This window comes from Cricetulus griseus, assembly GCF_003668045.3.
Source record: "Cricetulus griseus strain 17A/GY chromosome 1 unlocalized genomic scaffold, alternate assembly CriGri-PICRH-1.0 chr1_1, whole genome shotgun sequence".
Classification (NCBI taxonomy): Eukaryota; Metazoa; Chordata; class Mammalia; order Rodentia; family Cricetidae; genus Cricetulus; species Cricetulus griseus.
Window position 1 is genome coordinate 228,053,568 of NW_023276807.1, and position 25,880 is coordinate 228,079,447.

A 25,880-nucleotide genomic window follows, 5' to 3' on the forward strand; every position below is an offset into this window, starting at 1 on the left:
CTGGAACTGGAGTTACAAATGGTGTGAGCTGCCATGTGTGTGCTGGGAATCACACTTGAATACTTTGGAAGAGCAGCCAGTGCTCATAACTGCTGAGCCATCTCTCTAGCCCAATATATAATCTATTTTGGTCATATTCAACTGTTTTCTTCTTTTGTTTCCCTCCCAGTTCTGCAGATCCCCTTCCTCTTCCCAAATAATCTCACTTCACATTCATGTGTTTTCTTTGATGACTGAATGGGTTTCAGTAGGCTTGTTACAGGAGTGCAGGCTACTCCACAGAAGAAACTGACTCTCCAACATTAACCGTTAACTGTCAATTAATCCTCAGGGAGGAGTGGGGCCTCATGAGACTCTCGCTTTCTCCATGACAGGATGCTGATAGGTCCCATTTATGTTGGACATTTCCCCTTTCTTTCTTTTCTATAAGACAGGGTCTCACTGTGAGTTTTAGAGTAGTCTGGAAGTCTTTAATCTCCTGCCACAGCTTCCAGTATGGAAGCTGTGATTGCAGGCATACATCACCAGGCATGTGTTGGGGTGGGTGTATCCTTAAAAATTAGCATACAGCTAGCAGGTTTCCTTACGATATTTTTATGTGTAGTATTGGTAGATTCCCCTCCTCTTCTCTCTTACCCCCCTGTCCCTTCTCACTTGTGTCCTGTTAGTTACCACACAACCATCATATCTTTAAATTTCATATGTATTTATGTGTGAGTAAGGGTTAGAGGTCAGGAAACTACAGAGGAGCCCATAGGGGAGAAAATAATATATGCTTGCAGTAGGGGTGTGGTAACTAATAGGACACAGGGGCGAGGACATGTAATACATCTTTCTGGGTCTTGGGTTACCTCACTTAATATATTTTCCAGTTAAAAAGTGATAGTATTTTCTTTTAATTGTATGTGTGTGCTACTTCGTGTATGTGCTCGTGGGTGCAGGTGCCTAGGGGGGCCAGAAGAGGGTTTTAGATCCCACAGGCAGTGGTGTCCCTCCTGACATGGGTGCTGAGGTCTGCCACCCCTCCAGCTCTCTTTCGAAGACATTTTGCTAATGTTTTCAGAGTTCAGTCAGCTTTAGTGAGTGACAAACTTTCAAGTATCAGGGCGCTGTCTATTTTCTTTTATTGAAGCTATGGTATCCTAAAGGCTCAACACATGCATTCACTGTCAAGAATTAACCCCACTCTACAGGTGAGTCCACCAGGGCTCAGGGAAAACAAGAAGATCGAAGTGGCGACGACGCTGCGGTTCTCTAGGAAGTGTTCTGGTGGCCCTTTGGCCACAGGGCACACTCTGAGGCTGAGGTGAAAGCTCTGAGGGTCAAAGATTGCTCTGAGCTTGCCAATCCAGGCCAGTCCGGCAGCGACAGGGTTAACCCGAGGCCCCGCCCCCCCCGGGATTGTTCAGGGTCGCGGGCTCGGCGCACGACTCGTCTCCGCGCCTGCGCGGTGCCAAGGGGACCGGTCGGACTCAGAGATGGCGGCGTCCATGTTCTACGGCCGGCAGTTGGCCGCTGCCGTCCTGAGGAGCCACCGGCCGCAGGCTACACTGCGGGCCGCCGCCCAGGTAAGTCGGTCCGGTCCTCCTCAGCCTCGAGAGTCGGCGGGAGAGGCGCGGGGTCGCGGTTCGGCCGCGGGGGGTGTCCGCGGCGCCGGCGCGTCCCGGGCGTCGTGCGGGGCTCAGCGGTGAGGCTGCGAGCCAGCAGTGCGAGCCGGCGCTCGGGTAGCTCCGCTCCGCGGCAGCCTGCGTCCTCAGGAGGCCCGGCCCGGAGCCCTGGCTGCCGGCCCCGGCTCCGGGAGCGTGGCTGGGCGCGCCCAAAGGAGGCTGGGGCCGTCCTGGCCGAGGGCCGACGCTTCCGGGCCCCTTTTGGGTAAGGGGGATGCCCTTCAGGTGAACTTCGCTGTCCCCGGAGCTGTCGTTGGAGAGAAGGACTTCGGAACGCCAGCAGAGACGGCCTACCTACTGTCCTCTTTTTGATCCATCAGTCCCGGTGGTGACTGCTGGTTAACGAGTTTTAAGTTTTTCAGCTGGTTTGCCGGGAGAGCAAGGAAGAAATGTTCTAGAGGACTTCCATTTCTATGTAGACCCTAGCGTAGTACCGACTTCTTTCTGTCCCTTTGCTTCTTGATATTTAGAGTGTGGCAGATGTTGACCGAAGGTCGTTAGACTTGTCAGCAGCACTGGGGTTGTCATTAAGACCAGTTGTCACTGATGACAATCTTGTGGCTCAGAGAAGTACTTTGGCCTGAGAGACACAGCAGAGGAGATGAAGGCCGAGGTTTAATTCCACAACTGTCTGTTTCTGAAGCTGTGTGCTTGTGTCCGCTCTACAGCTTAAGAACATGAAACTTGGGTGCTGGGGATGCTGTTGATTCAGAGTGCCTGTCTAGCATGTAGGAAGCCCAGGTTCCAGTCCCAACATCCCTGTAATCCTAGCACTCAAGGTGGAGGCAAGAGGATGAGACATTCAAGGTCATCATCCTCTACATAGAAGATTCAAGGCCAGCCTAGGCTACAGGACACCCTGTCGCAAAAGAACAAAAACAAACCAATTAAACAGCAGCAAGCCCCATTAAAAATTTGTCCTGGGTGTTAATACCTTAAAATTTCAAGAGCAAGATCAGCTTTCCAAGATAATTCCAGAGTTTCTTTGGTTTTGTTCTGAAGTAACTCTTCAGGCGCACCATATTGAATAGATTTAGTTCCCCTCACCCCACTCCCTTAAATAATGCTGCCTAGTTTTTCAGAATAAGGATTCACTGAACAGATAGATTTTCATTTCATTCTAATAGATTTCATCCGTTTGGAAATCCTGTTAAACATACCTTTGTCACTGGGCAGTGGTGGGACACACTGGGAGCCAGAGGCCAGCCTGGTCTACAGAGCAGGCTCCAGAGCTACACAGTGAAACCCCTGTCTCAAAAACAAACACAAACAAAAGGCCTTGCATTTCCCTATGGGTTGTCAATATGTTGTCTTCATTACCTAGCTTTCCCTTTCACTCCAGCATTAAGAATGTGTCTTTGGACACCTTGCTCTTGTAGATGTGGACTCCATGTCTCAGGAGGAAACTTGCTTAAGGTCACACATTAAATTTAGCAATTCAGTTTTTTTTTTTTTTTTTTTTAAATCGTGGGTTTGTCTTGGAATTGGTCACTTTTTCTTTTTCCTTAAGTTTTTTTTTTTTAGTTGATACATAATGTTTTAATTTACATATACTTATAATGATCAAAATCAGGGTAATTAGCATTTTGTTATCTCAAATATTTGTCATTTCTTTGTCATGAGAACTTACATAGCCACCTTTCCAGTTGCTTTAGAGCAGAATTACATTCTTTTTTTTTAATTGACAATCATTTACACTTTAATCCCACTTTTGACATTTTGAGAGATGCAGCTTAAAATATACTTGCGGCTTAGGGAGTTCCCTCCATCCAGCTGTGCTGCTCACTGGAGAAGAGACATCCCCTTTCATGGATCCTACTGTTTCTGGTGTCCCACTGGAAGCCCAGATTTGGAGTCTTTCTTACACTATTTCTCTTACAGACCTGAGTCTTTCCTTCTGTACCGAAAAGATACCCCCACCACCATCAGAACCACAAGTTCAGTGTTTGGTAGTTTACAGTGATAATGGCTTTCCCTGTTTTACGTGTTTGATTCATGCATTTGTTCACTTTTTTTTTTTAATCAGTTTTTGGTTGAATACCTAGCAGGTTCATGTGCATGCCTTGTGTTACACTGAAAAATCAAATGGGTTCTTGGTTCCCAGTCCTTATATTGTGAGAAAGGACAATCTCATCTCGAGAGCAGTTAGATGGGTGGTCCCCATAAACCAGGCTGCATTTGATTCTTTGGGCCGTCAAGCACGGCTACATCTGGTCATCCTGGACCCACTCACTGAGAATGGGGAAAGCAAAGCTCGGCAACGCTCATGCTCTGTCTAGTCGCCAAGAAAGAACCATCTACACATGGGAAGTCGGGAGCCTGGAAGAGCTAGATCAGTGGCAGCAAATGATGAACTGCACAAAGCAAGGGGAAACCATGGGAACCGTACAGAGAACTCGGGGCCTCGCCTGGAAATGTTAAAATGCTGCTGTTCACCCGCCCATGAATCCAAGATCCTGGAGTTCTGGAAGATTAGCATGGCTGAAAATCACCCTCCCGCTGAGCTACTTGGACTCTGCCTACTTAAGTTACATTCTTGTTATCTATAGTCACTATAGTAGAACACCTAACTCCCTCCTTCTATTTAATTGTAACTTCTGTGCATCCCAGTCCTTGGGATTATGCAGGAATTGTATTGCTAACAGAATCTAAAACTATTGTAATTGGAAGTTAGAGCAGCTAGTGCTGCAAGAAACAATTCATTTAAGTTCTTCAGACATTAAAACTCTTTTAAAGAGCTGCGCTTGGTGACACACACCTTTAATCCCAGTACTCTGGGAGGCAGAGGCAGGTGGATGTCAAGGCTAGCTGGTCTATAGAATGAGTTCAGGATAGGCAGGACTACACAGGGAAACCCTGTCTCAACAAACAAAACTCAAAAATCCAAACTAAACTCAAACTAATGAAAGTGGTCCAACACTACAGTGGATATTTGTAATGCTTTCACCTAATTTAACATTTTGACCGCCCCCCCCCCCCAACACATACATGGTGTTTCTGTACAGTCCTGGCACTCCTCTCTGTAGATCAGGCTGGTCTCTACTCAGAGATCTGTTTGCTTCATAGGGGTGTTCCACCAGTACCGCCACCACCCAGCTCCATATGCTTTATCTTTAAAGAATTATATGTGTCTAAGAGCCAAAGACCGCCTAACAGAAACCCCAGTACTAGACATGAGAAGGCCCCTTTTGAGCTGTTGGCCAAGAAATTTCCAAAACATGCATCCTAATGCTGTTTCCCTTGGTTACCCCCCAGAGGTGGAAGTTAAGTCTCCATTCCTGAGGACACCATGTGCTTCAGAAACAGGGCCCAGAGACTCGTGATCTGGAACTGATCCAATGCCCCCTCCCTGAAGACTGGCTTTCAGGGTACCAGAAGGCACCATGAAATCTTCCCAGAGGAGGAGGCCACCAACAGTCCTAATCCTCTGTAATGCCAATGAGCCACACCAACAACCCTAATGGTACTCTAAGGGTGCAGTAGTGGCACATATACCTTGATGGTAACCAATAACTTTCTAATTAGACCTAGGACCTACTCAGTAAGAGGGAGACCATGCTTTATACTGGAAACCTAGCTACTACTCAGTGCTGTTGAAATCATGGTTGTTGGAGGAGAATCTACAGCCACTAATTTATTAAACCAGCATAATCTCTAATAACAAGTCTATAAAAGCTTGTCCTTATACCCACAGATAAGTGTAATCCTCATCCCTCATCAAGGAAACTTACCTTTACAACAGATGGAGACCACTAAAGAAAACCTCAGCCAATCAAAATGCACAGTTGGGGAGCCCAGTCCCAGTGGATACATCTACAGACCATTCTCAAACCTAAGTCCCAGGGGACATTGCAGAAGAGGGGCCCTAAAGATTTTAAGAGCCAGAGAATCAGAATCAAGGAATTTGCTCTGAGATTGTGTTTTTTAGTAAGTAATATGAGAAGCTATACCCATAAAGTCTCACCAACATGACTGCCCAAATGTGAACTGAACAAGGATGACACCAGAGGACATGCCGAACTGGATGAAGAAAAACCCATAAGTTCTCCACCCTACACCAAGAACTATAGGCAACTAAGAAAAGCTGGAAATGGGAGAGGTGGCCTTCCTTAGGGAAGAAACATCAATTATTTGCTCAGTGCTGAACAATTGTCCTGAAAACATGCATACAGGTAGCATTAGATGGTAGCATATAGGTAGCATATTGTATTATATTTAGGAATATATATGTATATGTGAATACATATATACATGCAATAACAACTAGTGAAAAAAGAGGCTATGAATTTGAAGTAGAGAGGAGAGGGGCATTTGGAGGGCGGAAAGACAAGGCAAGGGTTAAGTATTGTAAATTATAGTCTCAAAAATTATATATATAAAATCTCACCATTTCTTTTTGGTGAACCACTTGTGAGAGTAAGTTGCAGGCATCATGGTATTTCATCCTTGGATACTTATTCATATATCTTTAAGAATAAAACATTTAGCCAGGTGTGATGGCCTATACATTTAATCCCAGCACTTGGGAGGCAGAGTCAGATGGATCTCTGAGTTCAAGGCCAACCTGGTCTACAATGTGAGCTCCAGGATAGCCAAGGCTACACAGATAAACCCTGGTTTGAAAAACAACACCCCCCCCCAAAACCAACCAAACAAAAAGAATAAAACATTTTGGAACCCTTAGTATGTGTAGTACCAGTTACTTGGAGACTAAGATATCAGAATCACTTAATTCCTGGAGTTTTAGACTGGTTTGAGCCATCTCAAAACAAATAAACCAAGCCAAGACAGAACACCCCCAGTCCTCGAGGAATAAGACCTTTTCCTCAGATAACCATAGTACACTCACTTGTATATGTAGGAACTTCATCATTGACTTAAAGTGAATAATGTATACTCCTTACACTTTTAGATCTTATGTTTTAGGAATTGAAATCTTTTTCTGTGCATTTCTTTTTGATGCATGCAGCTAAGGAGGTGCCATCTAGTAGCATAGACTACTGATTAACTCTTTTAAAAGATGTATTTAGTTTTTAATTATGTATATATGTGACTGCATGGATATGTGCATATGTGTGTGGGTGGCCGTAGGGTGAGAAATTGAGCATCTGATTCCCCAAAGCTGGAGTTCATGCAACTGTGAACTGTTCAGTATGGGTGCTAGGAACAGAACCTGGGTCCTCTGGATATGTGCTCCTAACTCTCTAGCCCAGCATTAAAGTTTTTAGCATTAGTGGCACACTGTCTACTATAAAAACTTTAAAAAAAAGTAGTGTGACAACCTTTACTAGGTTTAACTAGGCTCTTTCTCCACCTCAATTTTTGAGATATAGTTTATGTGCAATCAAATCTATGATTTGATTTAATGGATAGATTCATTTTTATGTTTGTCTATAACTTTTAAGTCACCACTCAGATAAGACAGGTATCTGAGTAGTCAGCTCACAGTTGTATGTCCTCTTCCTTGAAATACTTCCTTGAAAAGTAACCACTGATTCTGGCTTCTGCCACCACAGGCTAATTATGACCAGTTTGAACTATGTAAAAGAACAAAAGGGCCTGCAGAATGGTTCAGGGGGTAAAGGTATGCACCACCAAGCTCGAAGACCTAAGTTGGATCCTAGGGACTCACATGGTGGAAGGAGAGAACTGAAGCATGCAAGTTGTCCCTTGACCTCATATGTGCCATGACATATATACTCACACACATAAATGTATAAATGCAATAAAAAATAGGAAATATTTTAGAGGTTCTTCTCTGTTTTTGGTGTCTTTGCTTCAGCATTACATTTGTGACTTTAGTTCACTGTGTGAACAGTAGTGGTCCCCCCCCCAATTATCCTATTATATAAACATAATTTATCCTGTTGGTGAACAATTGGTCCATTTACGTTTAAGTCTTAATGAGCAAGGCTGCTGTGAATGTTACTATCTATGCCTTTGGGTAGGTATAAGACTCATTTCTGTTGATGATATCTAGTAGTAGGTCAGGAGGTAGACATCCAGGACAGTGGGAAGTTGCTGGAGTGACACTGAATTAAGATATTGATAGCTAAATGAATTGTTATCCTGGTTTAATTTTTATTGTTGTTTCTTCTTGTTCATGTTTTATTGTTGTTTCTCCTTATCCTTCTCTTCCTCCTCTTTACTATTTCTTCTTCCTTGCCCCCCCCCCCCCCCGTGTGTGTGTGTGTGTGTGTGTGTGTGTGTGTGTGTGTGTGTGTGTGTGTGTGTGTTGTGTGTGAACTCTTTTGTGCACATGGAGTTGTTTTTCTCCCACCCTTTCTGGTTTGGGGGCTTGAACTCTGGTCACTAGGCTTGTATGACAAACTACTTTCCCCCACTGAACCATGTTGTTAACCTTAGTCAGGCTTTTAAACTAAATGAATTAGCAATAAATTGCTATTATGTGTGATTGACTTGTTAGGTTAGAGGTTCTCAAACTATCATCCTTAAGAATCAACTAACTGATTTATTACCAGGTGAGATTTCTTTGAGAACAATTCAAAGTTTTATAGAGAGTCCAGGAATCTGCATCTTAAGAAACAGCTTTAATTTTGATGCAATAGAGCAAGAATTCATTTCAAGAAACAGACTTTATATATGGCTCTTTAAATTTAACTCTTATGGTGTTGTATTTTTGATGGGACTTAAGAGCTTGCAGTCTCGGAAGGTTTTTGTGGCTAATTTGTTCTGCCTTGGAGGGTTGAAAGGATTGAGGGCTTTAAAAGGGAAGCCACATGTTTCAACGTTTTGTTAGGTTTAGCTTAGGATGACTTGAGGTATTGGGACTTGATAGATGTTAGAGGTCTAACTGATGTGTATACTTGTTGAGTTGTGGCCTTGGTAAAGGAATCTGAAAAGCTAGTTGCATATTTTTTTTTTTTCTTTCAGCAGTAAGATACATGTCAGGGATTTCTTTTTGACATTGTTTCATAAGAAAAAATTGTGTGTGATATGTCTCTGTTTGGGTGTGTGTGAATGTTCCCCACAGTGCATGTGTGGAGACGAGAGGACAACTTTCACTTTTGCAAGGGATCTGAGGATTAAATTTAGGTTCCCAGGCTTGCATTGCAAACACCCTTATCCTCTGAGCCTCCCTGTTGGCTTTTTTGGTTATAATTCGGATTAAACTAAAAACAGGGAATGGTTTAGTTTTCTCTCTGTGTGAGCACTCTTTGTCATTCTTACTGCCATATGGCATGTTTGTTTGCAAATTCTTGTGTGCAAATACACACTAGAATTAAGCCTTAGAGGATAATTTCACTATTCTACTTCCACATGCTTTAAATGTTTAATAAAGTCCCTACATTCTTTAAATGTTTAATAGAACATTCAACATGGATTAAAAAGGGAAGGAGTTTGTAGTTGCCATGTTCTCTTGGGAGGAGTATGGGTCCAAATTATTCAGTTATCACATATCTAATGCCAGGCGATATAGATCCCAGAGAAGGATAGAGAAAACAATTGGGAACCAGTTTCAGTTTTATGGAGAAGATGAGATTGGCCTTAGAGCTAGCCATTTCCTGTAGGCTAGTGGAGATATGGTAATGAAGTACAGATGTCAGAGAAGGCCTGGGGATGGATGATGAGGAAACAGTTAAAAAGTTACAAGAGCAATATTTGATATTTAATTGGTAGACCAGCCTTTAGTTTTATATTATAATTCAGGTACTCTATTGTGTTTGGATGATTTAATGTAGCAATTTTGTTGTAGCTATGGAGAACAGAGTACTATCACCAAATGTGAAGAGTTTCTTTCTTTCCTGTAAAAACATCTGCCAAAATCACTATCATACTGAAGTATGTCTCTATTTTTTTTTTTTTTTTTTAGGTTTTGGGAAATTCTGGATTGTTTAACAAGCATGGCCTCCAAATACAGCAGCAGCAACAAAGGAATCTCTCACTGCATGAATACTTGAGTATGGAATTATTGCAGGAAGCTGGTGTCTCTGTTCCCAAAGGCTTCGTGGCAAAGTCACCAGATGAAGCTTATGCAATTGCCAAAAAATTAGGTACTTAAAAAACAAAACAAGACAAAAAAACTTTAGTCACTTTGACACAGAAACTTGGATAAGATGTAAGCTTTGGTTATGGTTTTATGACTTTTGACATTTATTTTGGGAGGTAGGTTCTCATGTGTTCAAGGATGTCTTTGAACTCAGATTCTTCTATCTTTATCTCTTTTAAAAAAAAAAATGCTGGGATTAAGTATGTACCACCACATTTGACTTGGTTGTCTGTCTGTCTGTCTGTCTGTCTGTCTGTCTGTCTATCTATCTAGTTATTTTTTGAGAAAGTAGGATTTTACAACTGTTAAAAATTTACAGTTACTATAAGATGATTTTTGAGTTGTAGTGTTAGTGATTTAGGAATTACTTATATTGGTGCTAGGAAGCAGAAATCCTCTTTTTAGCTAGAACAGACTTAATGGGGAAAGTGATTCTTTTTACTTTGTAGCTTGAAGGATGATGGCTGTGATGAGGGTTTGTTTATTTCTTTGTCTGTTTACCTGTAAGGTTGTAGAAAGGGTGGCATGCACTTCCTTGCTTGTAGTGTGGGAAACAGACAAATGAGAATGAAGAGGCTAAGCTCTAGATTAAGTTCCCTACAGGCAAGCTGTGTCTTACTTGCTCACTGATTCATGCCAAAGGCTCAGAAAGATGCCTGATAATTAGGTTAGAGTTTGTTAAATGACTTCAAGTGTTGCCCATATTTTCTAGTGTGTTCTTTTATTGAGAAAATCCTTAATAACTTTCATTAATTTGAATTTGTAGAAATATCTTAAAACAATTTTTGATTTTAGGAAAGAAGCCTAAATTTACATTTTAAAAGATTTATCATAAAAAAGTGAAATAGTGCAGTGTGTGTACACTGTTTTCTGTGTTTGAAGTCTGGCCAGTTTTTAGGTAGATGAGTAGGAAGTCATTTAGGATGGACTTCTGGTTACTATGAATTTAAATGTGCTTTGGTGACCAAACTTTGTGCTTATTAGCTTTTTACACAGACTACAGAACAGTTAAGAGATGTTTAAACTTACATTTATCTTAGCTGTAAAAATGAGAATTTTCTTTAAAAATGAGATTATTACTATGTAAACTATGTTTTGAATGAGATGGCTATTTTCTTGACTTGAGAGTCTGACTTTATGGTTTCTATTGTTATAATCAAAAATTTTTTTCAGATTATTCATCAGTGAAATGCCTATTAGTTGAATGCAGTGCGATTTGAATTTGTGCACTTAAAAAAGAAATTATTGTTATTGGAGTGTGTGTGTTTGTGCAGAGGACAACCTTTGGGTTCTCTTCTATGGGTCTTGGAGATTGAACTTAGGACCCTAGGCTTGTGTGGCAAATGCTTTGCCTGTTGAGCATTTTGTTAGTTTTCCAAATTATGTTTTTGAGACAGTCACCTCCTGAACATGGAACGCACAGTGTCAGTGAGGTTGGCTGGCTAGCAAGCTTCAGGATTCTCCCTGTGTCTGTAGATGTGCACCTGTGCCTGGCTTCCTATGTGGGTGCTGGGATCTGAACTCAGATCCTCATGCTTGCACATAAGCACTTTATCCACTGAGCTGTCTCCCTGGCCCCAAGTTTGTTGGTTTTGTACAGTAAGTTAGAAGGGAGGGGGGAGATAGTGTTTTTCTGCTGGTTAAAGAAGTAGTAGTATTCTATTTATAAACTATGTGAATGACTTATGAGCATAGCATTTGGGATTTTTTTTATATGCCCATCTCCTAACTCTTAGTAAGTCATTGCTCAGTGATGTATGGTGACAGAATTTGCTGTTGCAGAGCACAAGGCATTATCAGTCCAGGTCCTGGAATTATCCCAAGTCCTGCTTAAAGTAGAATTTGTGACTCAGCATTCACAAATTTACATCTGAACAGAGACTAGTGAATGTTTTTTAAAATTATTTAGATTTGTTTATATGTATGGATGTTTTGTCTGCATATATCTATGTTTGTGTGCTACATGTGTTCCAAGTGTCTACATAGGTCAGAAGAAGGCATTGGATTATTTAGAATTGGAGTTAAGGATGGTTGTGAGTCACCATGAGGGTGCTGGGAACTGAGCCTGGTTCTGCTGGAATAGCAAAGTGATCTTGACCACTGATCCACCCCTCCATCTGTGGGAAGTTTTAAGAAAACATTTTAGTCTCAATGTTGTGCTTTTAATACCTTCCAAAGCTTTAGTTTGAGAATTGTAAAATACTTTTAGTATACTATTTCAGAAATGATTTAATGTATCTAATCTTTCAAAGGCATAAATCTTTTTGTAAATATTTATTCTTTTGTCATATTTATACCACTGACCATTGTTTTCCTTCCCTCCTCTCCTCCCATTTCCTTCTGCACCTCTCCTCCCAGATCCACTCCTTCTCCATTTCCCTTTAGAAAAGGGCAGGCCTCCCGGGATATCAACCAAACATGGTGTAACAAGTTACAAATAAGACTAGGCATATGCTGTCATAACAAGACTGGATGAAGCATCCCAAGAGCAGGCAAGAGAGTTAGAGACAGCCCCTACTCCCACTTTTAGGAGTCCCCTAAGAAACACCAAACTATACAACTGTAACATATATGCAGAGGACCTAGATCAGATCCATAAAGGCTCCCTGATTATTGCTTCAGTCTCTATGAGTCCCTATGAATCTTGGTTAGGTGATTCTGTGAGCTATGTTCTTGTGTTGTCCTTGACCCTTCTGTCTCTTCTTCCATGGGATTCTCTAAGCTTAGCATAATTTTTCTATCAGTTACTGAATGAAGGGAGCCTCTAATTGATGATGATTGTGCTAAGGCTCTGGCCTACCAGTATAGCAGAATATCACTAGGAATCATTTCATTGACTTTTTTTTTTTGCCAATCATGTTTCGTTCTATCCCAGGTCTCTGGTTCCTAGCCCTCCATGCAGTGTCAGGCATGGACTCCCTCTTGTGGCATGAGTCTCAAGTTGGACCAGTCATTGGTTGGCCACTTCCACAAGTTCCTTGCTACCTGTACCCCAGCATATCTTGTAGGCAGGAAAAATTGTAGGTTGAAGGTTTTGTGGTTGGGTTTGTGTCCCAGTCCCTCCACCGGAAGCCTTGTGTAGTTAGGGGAGATGGCCAGTTCAGGCTCCATACTAGGAGTCTTTGCTAGGGTCACCCTCATATGTTCCAGGGAGTTTCCATGGCACGAGGTTTCTACCTTGCCCCTAAAGTGCTCCTCAATTCCAGTTGTCTCTCCCAGTACTCTTTCCCTCCATCCTTCCACCCTTACGTGGTGCCCCCTGTTTCTATCCCCACCTGTCCCAAGTCCTCCCATGAAATCTGTTCTATTTCCCCTCTCCAGGGAGATCCATGCAGCCCCCCTTGAGCCTTCCTTGTTACTTAGCCTCTCTAGGTCTGTGGGTTGTAGCATGATTATCCTTAACAGCTAATGTTCACTTACAAGTGAGTACATATCATACTTGTCTAATCTTTTAAAGGCATAGATCTTTTAGATGGTGAATGTTCTACTTTTCAAATCTAGAAAATCTTCTTATATGGAATGCCTCAATTTTGAGATTGTGGATTAATGGGACTTCATATAATAACACTTATTAGTTTGAGTGTTAAATAAAATACTGTCTTGCATGTGACTCTCTGCTTCCTGTGTAATAAAAAGTATTTTTCTTCTAGGATCAAAGGATGTTGTGATAAAGGCACAGGTTTTAGCTGGTGGCAGAGGAAAAGGAACATTTTCAAGTGGCCTCAAAGGAGGAGTGAAGATAGTTTTCTCGTAAGTTACAGTTTTTAAAAGAAAAATCCTTAATTATTTAAATTATCAGATTGTTGGAGATTTACGTCAGGTATAGATTTTTCTCAGTTAGAGAACAGGAGAATTTGAATTCTTTTTCTTATTATAGTCCAGAAGAAGCAAAAGCTGTTTCCTCACAGATGATTGGGAAGAAATTGATCACCAAGCAAACTGGAGCAAAGGGCAGAATATGCAATCAAGTTTTGATCTGTGAGCGAAAATATCCCAGGAGAGAATATTACTTTGCAATAACAATGGAGAGGTCATTTCAAGTGAGTACTTGTAGACAAGACACAGGAGGATATGTTTATGACATTCAATTTCAGAAGTTGAATATTATGTATATGAGGGATAAGAAGTTTTATCCATAATATAGGGAATTTGTCATTTTTAGAAAACAGTATGGTAAAATTTGAAATGTAATATAGTTTTTAAAAAGCTATAGGAAAAACCCCACTGTAATACATTGGATTTCCAAGTTGCTGATTCATTAGAAATAGCTTAAATCTCTGGAGATCATATTTGGGTTAATGAACTGTGAAAATTATTAGTTCCTTGCATAGCAAAATAGTTTTACCAAAGACAAAAGTCGGAATAGACAAAAAAACGTGTATCTCCTGTCATCTTGTTCTTTTTCTACTCCTAGGTTTATTTAATTTTACTCTTTGTTATGTTTTTTGTTGCATTGGGTTATTTGGTATGAGTTGACAGTGACATTAAATAGGAAGTGATACAGTTTTAAAGGAACATAGCATTTTAAGACACATCAGCACTACTTACCTCTATGGAACCTAAAGTTCAAGCATTGAACATTAGGCATCAACTTCCATTAACCTTTTACAAACAAGATGCATGGCTGGTAGCCTATATTTTAACTGGTCTTTGGGCTCAGTAAGTGTTTACTAACAAGTATCTTAAATTTTAAAATTTTTATGAGAGGTATTTCTTGAGACATAACACTAGGTGGTAGTAAAACCTCACTCCATGACTTTAGAAAACATTCTTCAGTGAGAGCTACAGAGCTTTCTCTGTGTGGATAATTTGTAAGTTATTTTCAGAAATTACACAGCACTAATCTTATCACATAGATTTTTCAGAAGTTGTATTTTATTCATTTACTTGCTTTCTTTACACATTAATTTCCTACCTGGTATACGTCAGTACCTATTGTGTTAGTATGTTAGTAAATGTCTGGATAAACTAAGAGACTTAAAGGTTTTTTTTTTTTTTTTTTCTTTCTCTGAGACAGGGTTTCTCTGTGTAGCTCTGGCTGTCCTGGCACACGCTCTGGAGACCAGGCTGGCCTCAAACTCACAGAGATCTGCCTGCCTCTGCCTCGCGAGTGCTGGGATTAAAGGCATGTGCCACCAACGCCCAGCTTAAGTTATTTTTTTAATTATATTTATTTTGTTACTGTGTGTATATGTGTGTGTGTGTGTGTGTGTGTGTGTGTGTGTGTGCGCGTGTATGCACAAGCATGCATAGGCACATAGGACGCGTGTGCCATACAGCTCTGTGGAGATCAGCGAGCTCCCAGGACCCACCTGACTCCACCTGCAGTGGGCTATGGGGTATGGTGTTGTGCCTAGACTTCTTTATTTTTTAAAAGCTCATTTTGAGCCAGTCTCACTCCGAAGTTCATGCTGGCCTTAGACTTGCATGGATCTTTTTGCCTTAGCCTCCTGGGTGCTAGCATTACAACTTCTGCCCAGAATAACTTACTTTAAATGTAGTGAATGCAGCAAACTGGATGCTTTATTGTTGAGGAAACTGCATATGTTATTAAAGATACAGCAGAGCATTTGGGAGAGGATCAAAGTTTAGTTCATTTTAAGAACTTGAATATTCAGAGAAGCATTTAGGTCTTTCTTACTAATGCAAATATGCTTTTATTTCAATTACAAAAGTAATGTATTTGTAATGATTCAGAATGAGAATACTAGTGAAATGAAATCATTTGGCCAAAACCACCATGCTCATTTTGTTTGAGACAGAGCATCCCTCTACACCCCAGGATGGCAAATTATAAAGCTTTTTGATGCTATCACCTTAGATTGATGTAGAATTGGTTATGCTTTCTGGAGTATTACAGCTTTGAGAAAATCCCATGGATGGGTCTCAGTTGAGCAAACAAATCAGGTAGCAACAGGGGACATAGCTCAGTGTTCACATAGCATGAATAGGCTCTGGAGTTTAAAACCAACTATATCATAAGTCAGTCAGCAATTAAAGCTAGAAAGCAAAGAATATTTTTTTATTGAATTAAAATTGTATACATGGCTAGGTATGGTGGTGGGTGTTATAATCCCAGCACTGAGGAAACTGAGGCGAGAAGCAGGAGACTCTTGAGTTTGAGGCTACTTGGGCTTCCTAGAGAGCACTAGGCCAGCCAGGGCTTCTTTTTTCTTTTACACTTTAGTTGGGGTTCCTCTGGTCTTTGGTAGCAACACATGAGAATACTTGGACAGTATAACCGTGAGTCAGTGTGCCAGAGGGACAGACATCAAGGTACCCACTCCAGCACTTTGTTAAATAAGAGTTACTGACATTTGCCTGCTGCCTTTTGTTACTGACTTTGTCCTGAGAAAATCCAGTTCATCAGATACCTTTGCTACTTTACTTTTCTAGTAAAACTTGATAATCTGCAGGGACTGGAGAGATGGCTCCAGAGAGCACTTCCTGCTCTTTCAGAGGTCCCGAGTTCAATTCCCAGCAACCATACAGTGGCTCACAACCATCTGTAATGAGATCTCGTGCCTTCTTCCTGATGGGCAGGGACACATGCAGACAGAACACTGTATACATAAGAAATAAATATTAAAAAAAACAACAAATAAACACTTGATAGTCTGCTGAATAAAAGGTTCACCTGATTGCCAGATTTTTGCTTTTTGCCTGAGGTAGATGTATAAAAAGTACTAAAACAATTCCATAAGTTTTTCTTAAATAGATCTTTATTATAGTGAGTAGCTACTTTAAATTCAAACTTATTTTAAGGCAAGGATTCTTGAAAGACAAAAAGGACAAAGAACTTAGGTTTGAAAGTGAAAATAACATTATTAGTATACAGCATGACCATGGCAACTTTCATAAAGGAAAGCATTTAATTGTGGTGGCTTGCTTACAGTTCAGAGGTTTGGTCCATTTTCATCATGGCAGCATGCAGGAAGCAAGGCAGCATGCAGGAAGACATGGTGCTAGAGGAATTGAGAGTTCTTACATCTTACAACAGGAAATGGTCTGTCTCACTGGGCATGACTTGAGGATATATGAGACATCAGAGCCTGCATGTACAATGACACTCTTCCACTAACAAGACCACACCTACTCCAAAAAGGCCATACCTCTCAATAGTGCCACTTCCTTTGGGGGCCATTTTCTTCAAATCACCACAAGCAGTATGCACCTCAGAACCTATAACAACATTTTAGGTGACCTCTGAGCATGAGGAATGAAGGGCTAGGAGTTAAACAGAGAGGCAGACAGATAGGGAGAAGGGCCATGACTAGATAATAAAGGTGGTGAACTTGCAAGATGGCCTTTTCCTCTTCTGACCACAGGCAAGTCTGGCAGCTTAAGAAGGCCTTGTGAGCTTTTCTCCTGACAGTGAGGCCCCTGCTGATTTTATCACTTGTACTTATGTCTTACATTGCTAGTTGCAGTAGCCAGGGCTGTTCTTGCAAGGTAGTGTGTTTTCTTTTTATTTGCTTGTTTTTATTTACTTTATTTTTCTTTTCACTTAAGCAACACTTTAATGTCTCTTCAGTTTTATGTGAGAAACATGTTTCATGTATTTGATTATATTTACTTATTTGATATAAGTGTGTGTGTTTTTTATCTTTTTTCTCTTGTAGGCAAGGTGTCATTTTTGTTTTCTTTTTCTGCTTTTCCATTTTTCAGTTGGACATTTGTAGTGGTTACTTGTTGAAAATATGTTACATTGTCAAAACAAATTTAATATGATGTGGAAGCAGTAGATACCCAAACCTGACAGTGTACAGATTAGTTTTAAAATTGTATAGTGCCTAAGTCAAATGTGATGCTTTGTCTTCTTCATCCCTTGTAGGGTCCTGTATTGATAGGAAGTGCACAAGGTGGTGTTAACATTGAAGATGTTGCTGCCGAGAATCCTGAAGCCATCTTAAAAGAACCTGTTGATATAATAAAAGGCATCAGAAAGGAACAAGCTGTGGCAGTATGTTATGTTGTGAAACATCTTTAGTTTTTTTTTTAATTAGATAATTATAATACTTTAGTAAAACTAACTTTGTAAAACACTGAACAATTAAAGCAGTTTAATTTCTTTTTTTTTTTTAATTGCAGTTTTTGAAAGTACCTACAGTACTTTTCTTTGTAGGGTCTGTAAATATTTCTGCATTTCTTTAAAAAATTGAAATGCTTTTAAGTGGGCCACTGTGCCATTGCTGTATCTAGTAACATTAGCAGGAATTCCTTAATGTTTTCCCATATCCAGTCATTTGCAATTCCCTGATTATCTCATTATTGATTCCTATAGACGTTACATGACCCATAAGAGGTCCTTCACTATGACTTATTAATATGTCCTACAGCACCTTTTTTCTCATGTATAGTTCTTTTCCTTACTTTTAAATTTCAGTTTATTTGTTGAAGAATCAGGGGTGATTATCAGTCACCACTTTTCATTTTAAATGTTCCCTGTCCCCGGTCTTTCCTGTAAATTGTGTGCAGTGGTAGAGAGACTGTCTTAAAACACACACACAAAAACATTTGTTTATAGTTTCTCAGGTTTTCTGAACTGTCCTTTCTTCCCTCCTTCTAAACAAAGTGCTTTGTGAGAATTGAAGATATTGAATTAGATTATTTGCTTTGTGTAGAAAAGTAAGTTAAATAGTTTGCTGTGGATATAAACATAAGGTATATCAATTGCTGTGAGAAATCATTGTTAAAATAAGCTTAGTTATGGAAGTATAGCAACAGCAGGCTTTGGCATAAAGCTCACAGGACAAAGGGGGTTTCTCTAATGAGACCCATGGTTTAAACAGATGAGTGGGATAAATATACAAAAGGCAGATTTGATTTATTAGGAGTTATATGAGAGTGATGACTACAGTGAAATTCAGATAAGGAAGCAAATATTTAATTTACAAGAGCTAAGACAAAGCATTTTGAAAATATGATGATGTGCCTCTCAGTGCTTGGAAATATATAATGGCATATTGGATTAATGAGGACCATTTTTCAATTCTCAAATATTTAAGTCTATAGAAAATCCTTATAGTGAAATGATGCTTATATGGTATTATTTTTCATTTAAAAAAGTTCACCAAGTGACATTTTTCTTTAGTTATCTATTTTTTGCTATTTGGCTCTTTACAAGAATCATATTTACCTTCAAAGGAAATAATTTTTTGTAGTGTTTCTAAGCAGACTACTGTCCTGTGTATCACTGTTTCAAAATTTCTCATGGAACTTTGAAATTGATAATTGTTCCAGCTGGGAAAATAGCTCAGTGGTAGAGCACTTGGCATGCAGGTAGGAGGTCCTAGGTTCAGTACCTGGCAGCAACCCAGCAAAAGGGAGGGATACTTGCTTCATCACAGACATTGTGAACTAGAACTGCTGGCTTGTGATTTTGGTCTTTATTGTTTAAAATGCTCCTAGATGTCTCTAATTCAGATTTCTGCTCAGTCTGTAACTCTTCTAGATGAGAGGCCTAAATGCCTGTATCTCTGGGACCTACCAGAGTTGAGTTTTGAATGGATGAGATAGTGTCCTTTAGCTGTATCTATCCTATTGGCCCAGGAGACATGCCTTGTGTTAACTTAAAGGGGAAGTAGGATGCTTTCATAACTTTGGTCAGTGTTTGGACCATTGAGATTATCAACCTACTTTTTAGATGTAGTTTTAACAAACTATAAATCTCTTTTTCTTCTCCGTATTGTTCTAATTTTTAGTATATGTGCTGCTGAAGTGAGCACATAGTCTCTATTTCAGTTTAGGTTGACTATAATCTCAGAGGCAGTGGGGAAGCTATGGAATGAACCCTGGGACTGTAATCTAGGATAATGGCCAGCGCTTGACCTCTGAGTCAATTCTGATCTTTAAAATGGGCATAAAACCTACCCTGTGAGGATTTTGAAGCACCAGGTTTTGTTGTTTAAACCTTTAGTGGTGGCTCTTTCAGGGATTGTTAACCACTTAACCACAGCTCATGCTTCTCTCTGCTTAAATGATAAAGTTTTTGTTTGCAATATTTTAATGCTCACTACTACTCAAAAGGTGTATTACTTTCAGCTTGCACAGAGAATGGGATTCCCAGCTAACGTTGTGGATTCTGCAGCAGAAAACATGGTCAAGCTTTATAATCTTTTTCTGAAGTACGACGCAACTATGGTAGAAATAAACCCAATGGTAGAAGATTCCGATGGAGTGGGTAATGTATCTTCCTCTATCGGGTGGTGCCTTGTGCCATCTAAGCAGGCAGAACTCGTTCCTGTGTAGCAGCTTATGTTCTCATGAATTGAATGTGTGCAGATTTGAAAGAAACCCACTAAAACCTAAATTAGAGTTGCACTGCCTCATATGGTGACTGCCAGTCTGTCATGGGTGTCAGTGTACACTTTGAAAATCCAGGTGAGTAGTCACATCAGTTACATCCCGGGGGTCGTCATATCAGAAGGTTCAGAAGTGGAGCATTTCCACTTGGGCAGAAGGTCCTGAGGGGCAGCCGGGTTGGAGTAACGAGGGTTGTGGCAAGAGTTAGTTGTGATCTGGGAGAATTTGCCATCCAAGGCTGCATGCCTGGATCTTTTGTCCAAAAGGATATGCTCAGGCATGACGCCATTTCAGTATTTGGAGCTTGTCTGTGTGGGTTGTCTTTAGCATGTATGTAACTGTGCCCTCCACATAGAGAGGTTTATTGTGTCTTTTTTTTTTTTAATGTAAGTTTTTTTTTATCCTACTCTAATGTTTTTCTTGTTATTTTGTATTAACTGCTTCTATTGCTGTAATTTATTTGGTTTTGTAATAGGCTCTTTGGACCGTTAACTCTTAAGTATTTGTAGTCCTTTCATTTTTATGCCTACAGTTATTTCTGTTCTTTATCAAAGAAACTAATTTTTATTTAGTCATTTATATGATAATGAATAAATTGTCTTGTAATCAACAGTTTATGAAACAGAATATAGTGAAACATTTTCAAAGAGTGAGGAATTACCCATATAAAGCATCTGGTATTGCTGTTTTGAATATGTTATTTGAGAGAGCTCAATTAACCCTGAAAACAAGCCTATGGCCTCGTTCCAGCTGAGTTATATATAGCAGCTACGATCTGATCTGCTGCTGTGGGAATGCACTCATGCTCTTAACTTGGTGTGCTCTTCTTGGTGACTTAAGTGTGTGTTTAGGACTTTGTTGCTTCTTAGAGATGCACAGGGGAAGAGGTGCTGCGACTCAGGCCTGCCTGTATGTGTACTGCCTACTGGGCCATACTGCCCTCTCTGGTGCCTTTTACCTCTTACCTTAAAGTTATACAGAAGAATCTTTTCTAGTTATATCTTTGACTGTATCTGTGATTGTCTTTCGTACAGATTTTAGAAGATTTTTGGGTCAAATAGTAGTATTTTTAAGGTATGCTTTGATCTTCGATTTTGTAATACCTTTTCCCAGGTAGATTTCTTCTCACTCCATCTGTCCCATTCCTTTCCCCCCTAAATTCTAATATATTCTCAGAGTCAGTTTTGTTGCATATTTTGCATACTGGGCTTTATCTACAAAATGATGATGAAGAAATGGTGTTTTGTCTAATTTGGTCAGTTCTTTGATTTCTTCTAATGTGTTTTTTTCATGTTTGTTGAGCATGTTTTCTGTTGATGTGCTCTTTGTTTACCAATGTTAGTTTTTTTATGTCTGATATAGCAGATCCATAGCTTGAAGTGATTTAACACCAGTTTTTTTGCCTTCATAGGGAAATCCAAAGTGGTTCTCAGGTGTTAGCAGGATTGCATGTTTTCAGAGGCTGTAGTGAAGAGCCTGTTGCTTCACTTCACCCTTCCCAGTAGCGCTCCTTGGTCTGTAGGCAGGTACTTCATTTCAGTCTCTGCGTTGGTGGCCACATTGTTTTTTTTTGTCTTCTGTGCGTATCTACCTGCTCTTCTGGCTTTCCCTTGTAAGGATGCTTATGGTTCCTGTAATCCAGGATAATATCTGATATCACCGTCCTTATCTGAACCATATCTGTAGAAACTCCACCATATTAAGTATTACAGTTTCTATGAATTAGTGACTTACTTGCTGCAGTACACCAATTTTGTTAGTTTTTCTTACTACTTTAGTGACATCTGTATATGTTTGTATTAGTTCTTAATATTACTCAAAAATTAATGTAATGAAGTATGTTTACTCACCCTTAAAAAACTCTCTGCTCTCACCTGTTCCCTTGTTCTTTTTTTTTTGTCTAGTATTCATTTTTAACTAAAACATTAGAAAGCATGTTCTTAATTATTCCCTTAAGCATTGTAAACTATGTGCATTTTGCCTCTTGCTTTATTCACTTAGTCATGTATCCTGGTGATATCTCCAGGTATATAGACACTTTGTTTATTAAGGATGCTAACTTCTTTTTTGGCATTTGATCTGCATATTCTTCTTAATTTTACTGTTTAATTTTTCTCATCTTGGAGAAAGTTATTAAAATTTTTAAGTTTTTGTCTTAGGGTTTTTACTGATGTGAATAAACACCATGACCTTGGCAACTCTTGTAAAGGAAAACATTTAATTGGGGTTGTCTTACAGTTTCAGAGATTTTAGTTCATTATTGTCATGCAGGACATGGTGGTCTGTAGACACACATGGTGCTGAAGAAGGAGGTAAGTTCTCTATTTGATCTGCAGGCAGTGGGAGTGAGGCTGTCTTGTTCTTGGCAAAGCTTGAGCATATGAGAACTCGAAGCCTGCCTTCACAGTGACACACTGTGGTGATATATTGCTTATAATTTATTAAAGCCACTGAAGATCAGAGAAGCAAAGCAGCCAAGCTACCAGAGAGCTCTTACCTCTACCAAGGTTGGAAGGGGGATCCTCTCCTCAATGTGGCTGGAGATTAATTGCCATGAGACTGAATACTGAATGCCTCATAAGACCCTGGGCTCTTTCTTATAATGCTGGGATTAAAGGTATGAGTTCTATTTTTCTTTTAGACTAATTCACTCTCATGTAGTTCTGGGTGGCTTTGAACTCACAGAGATCCATCTGCCTGTGTCTCCTGAGAACTGGAATTAAAGGCTTGTGCCACCATTGCCCAGCTTCTATAGCTATGGCTTTGGCTAGCTTTGCATTCTGATCTTCAGTGGCTTTATTAGATTGTAAACAATATATCACCATGGTCATAACACAATACAGAAATGTATTAGGTTCAACTTTAAAAAAGTTCTTAAAGTCTATAACAGTCTCAAACTTTTTTAAAAATTCAAAGTTCAAAGTCTCTACTGAGATTCATGCAATCTGTTTACTGTAATCCCCTAAAATCAAATCAAAAGGTAGATCACATACTTCCCACATATAATAGCACAGGATATATGTTAATAATAGCACAGGATATATGTTAATATTCCAAAATGGAGGACAGGAAGCATAGTGAAATGCTGGACCAAAGCAAGACCAAAAACCAGTTGGGCAAACTCCACTTGTTAGACCCCCAGAAAACTCAGGTATCCGGGGTCCCAGGCCACGACCTCGGTCACCCCAATCACCAGGTAGATTCGAGAGCTTGCTGCAAACTGCATGAGGCTTTATTGTAATTTAACAAGCTAACCCCATGTTAGCTCAGGTCTTTTGTCCACCCACCATGGCGGTTGGCTACAAAAGACAGTTTGAACCGGCTGCCGAGAGATCTTGTAGGGCAGCGTAAGGGGAGTGTCTAGGGGTACGCACAGGCTCACGATTGGTGTTCCTCCAGACTTGGAGGGCTTGCCCTGTGTTGATTGGTCAACTGGTTGTTATGGCCCATAGGCCTTCCCAGGGTGGTTGCTATGTTCTGTGCGTCATTGCTGTGTGCTTGTCCGTAAAGTACACCCAGGGTCGTAAAGCATAGCGCCACCAGCTAACTTCTGATTGGTTCCTTGTCACAAGGCAGGCATCTGACCTCTAGTGACTAAGACAAGATCATAGTGAGCACGTGTTACTGTCATGGCTGCCGAAATGGGGGGCTGGTCCCTTCACACTCTATAACTCCATGACTAATGTCAAAGTGTTCTTCAGATTTCCAACTCCTTTCAGCTTGTTGAATGCAACACACTTCTCTCTCTTGGGCTGGTTTTACTCCCTAGTAGCAGCTTTCCTCAGCAGGATCCCATGACTCTGGCATCTCTAACATGTTGGGGTCTTCAAGGCAATCCAGGCTTCACTTCCACAGATTCACACAGTGGTCTCCCTGGGCCTCCATGCAGGAACACCCCTGACATATGCCTTGCCACTATGGCTTTCCTAGACATGAGGAAGATTCCATATCCCATTTCTTCTATCCTTGACTCTATAGCCAGACCCACATGCTAAAGCTGCCAAGTTTTGCTGCTTGCTGGAGCTGGAACATGGCCTTCTTATTCAATTACATCTTCATTTGCTTTCTGTTTTCAGTTGTTTCCTTCACTGCCTTAACTTGGCTATCCTGAAATTTGCTCTGTAGACCAGGCTGTCCTTGAATTTAGAGATCTGTCAGCCTCTGCCTTCTGAGTGCTGGGATTACAGGCATGCACCACTATACCTGGCTCTCAACTTTCCTTTTGTTCCTTTTTACAAGTTGGAAACCTAGCTGGGTGGAGTCTTGCCTTGAGGTTGCTACTCCCTTTATTCCACTTAATAGCCAGCACTTCTTTAATCTCTTCATCTCCTTGAACATAGGATTTAGCTCCATCCCACTTCCTGGTGTCCCTTTTCACCTCATTCAGTACATTTTGTATTTTTACTTTCTCAGGATACTCCTTTTCATTATTAAGTGTTACATAATGTTCGTAAGAGTAAACATTAGTAACCAGAGAGCAGAATCTGTACTAGGCTGTTTTGAGATTTCCTTTGCCAATTCACTTAATCCAGAATTCTTCACTTTAGCCTCAGACAGACTTTTTTGGACAAAGACAAAAAGCAGCCCCATTCTTAGCCAAAGTATCACAAGAATAGTCTCTAGGCCACATATTAAAATTTTTCTTCCCTGAAATCTCTTAAGCCTAGCTTCCACAGTTCAAATTACCCTCAGCACCAGTCTTCCATGTTCTTCTCGTATTATCCATTAAGCAGTGTTAAAGCATTCCACTGCTTTCCTGATCCAAAGTCCCCAAATCCACATTCCTTCAAATAACAGCACAGTCAGTTCTATCACAGCAATACCACACTCCTAGTACCAACTTCTTAGGGTTTCTACTGCTTTGAAGAGAACCCTCACCACAGCAACTCTTATAAAGGAAAACATTTCATTGGGACTGGCTTATAGTTTCGGAGATCTAGTCCATTATCTTCATGGCAGGAAGCAGCAGCATGCTGAAGAAGGAACTGGGAGTTCTACATCTTGATCCACAGACAACATAAGGAGACTATGTACCACATATGGGTGTAGCTTGAGTATAGGAGACCTCAAAGTCTGTCTCCACAGTGCTACACTTTCTCCAGCACGGCCATACCTCCTAATAGTGCCATTCCCTATGGATCAAGCATTCAAACACATGAGCCTACGGAAGCCATACCTATTCAAACCACCTGTTCTCAATTAGTCAGACCCCTTTTTGTTTTTTGTTTCAAGACAGGGTCTTTCTGTAGCTTTGGAGCCTATCCTGGCACTCGCTTTGTAGACCAGGCTGGCCTCGAACTCAAAGAGATCAGCCTTCCTCTGCCTCCCCAGTGCTGGAATTAAAGGCATGCGCCACCAATGCCTGGCAGTCAGACCCCTTTTTTGACTTCCTTTTTTAATATATAATTTTTAAAAATTCATTTTACATTCCAACTACAGTTCTTCCTCCCACTCCCCTGCCACACCCTTTACCTTCCCCAGCCCTTCTTCTAGTTTTCTTCACAGATAAAAAGTTCCATGAGGAGTCAATAAAGTCTGACACAATAGGTTGGGGCAGGACGAAGCCCCTTTCTCATGCATTAAGGCTGAGCATGGCATCTCACTATAGGGAGTGGTTGCCAACAAGCTAGTTTTTGTACCAGGGATAGATCCTAGTCCTACTGCCTGGGGCCCCTCAAATAGTCCAAGCTTCACTACTGTCTCCCACATATGAAGGGCCTAGTTTGGTCCCATGGAGTCTCCACAGCTGTCAGAGTTCATGAGTTTCCACAAGTTTGGTTCAGCTGTTTCTGTAGATTTTTCCATCATGGTCTTGACCTCCCTTGCTCTTTCATTTGACTTGGTGCTTGATTGTGGATCTCTGCATCTGGTTCCATCAATTACTGGATGAAGGCTCT

At 40.5% G+C, this 25,880-nt stretch overlaps 1 protein-coding gene across 1 annotated transcript in view; it reads left to right on the forward strand.

Moving 5' to 3' along the window:
* Nucleotides 1-1,420: 1,420 nt before the first annotated feature.
* The window catches only part of Sucla2 (succinate-CoA ligase ADP-forming subunit beta), a 36,814-nt gene continuing 12,354 nt past the window's right edge, over nt 1,421-25,880 (forward strand). Inside the window, exons 1-6 of the mRNA XM_027390142.2 lie at nt 1,421-1,568; nt 9,502-9,682; nt 13,329-13,428; nt 13,556-13,718; nt 17,513-17,641; nt 19,723-19,861. Coding sequence (XP_027245943.1) covers nt 1,479-1,568; nt 9,502-9,682; nt 13,329-13,428; nt 13,556-13,718; nt 17,513-17,641; nt 19,723-19,861 — 802 coding nt within the window. The 5' untranslated portion in view covers nt 1,421-1,478. The remainder of the gene's footprint in view (nt 1,569-9,501; nt 9,683-13,328; nt 13,429-13,555; nt 13,719-17,512; nt 17,642-19,722; nt 19,862-25,880) is intronic.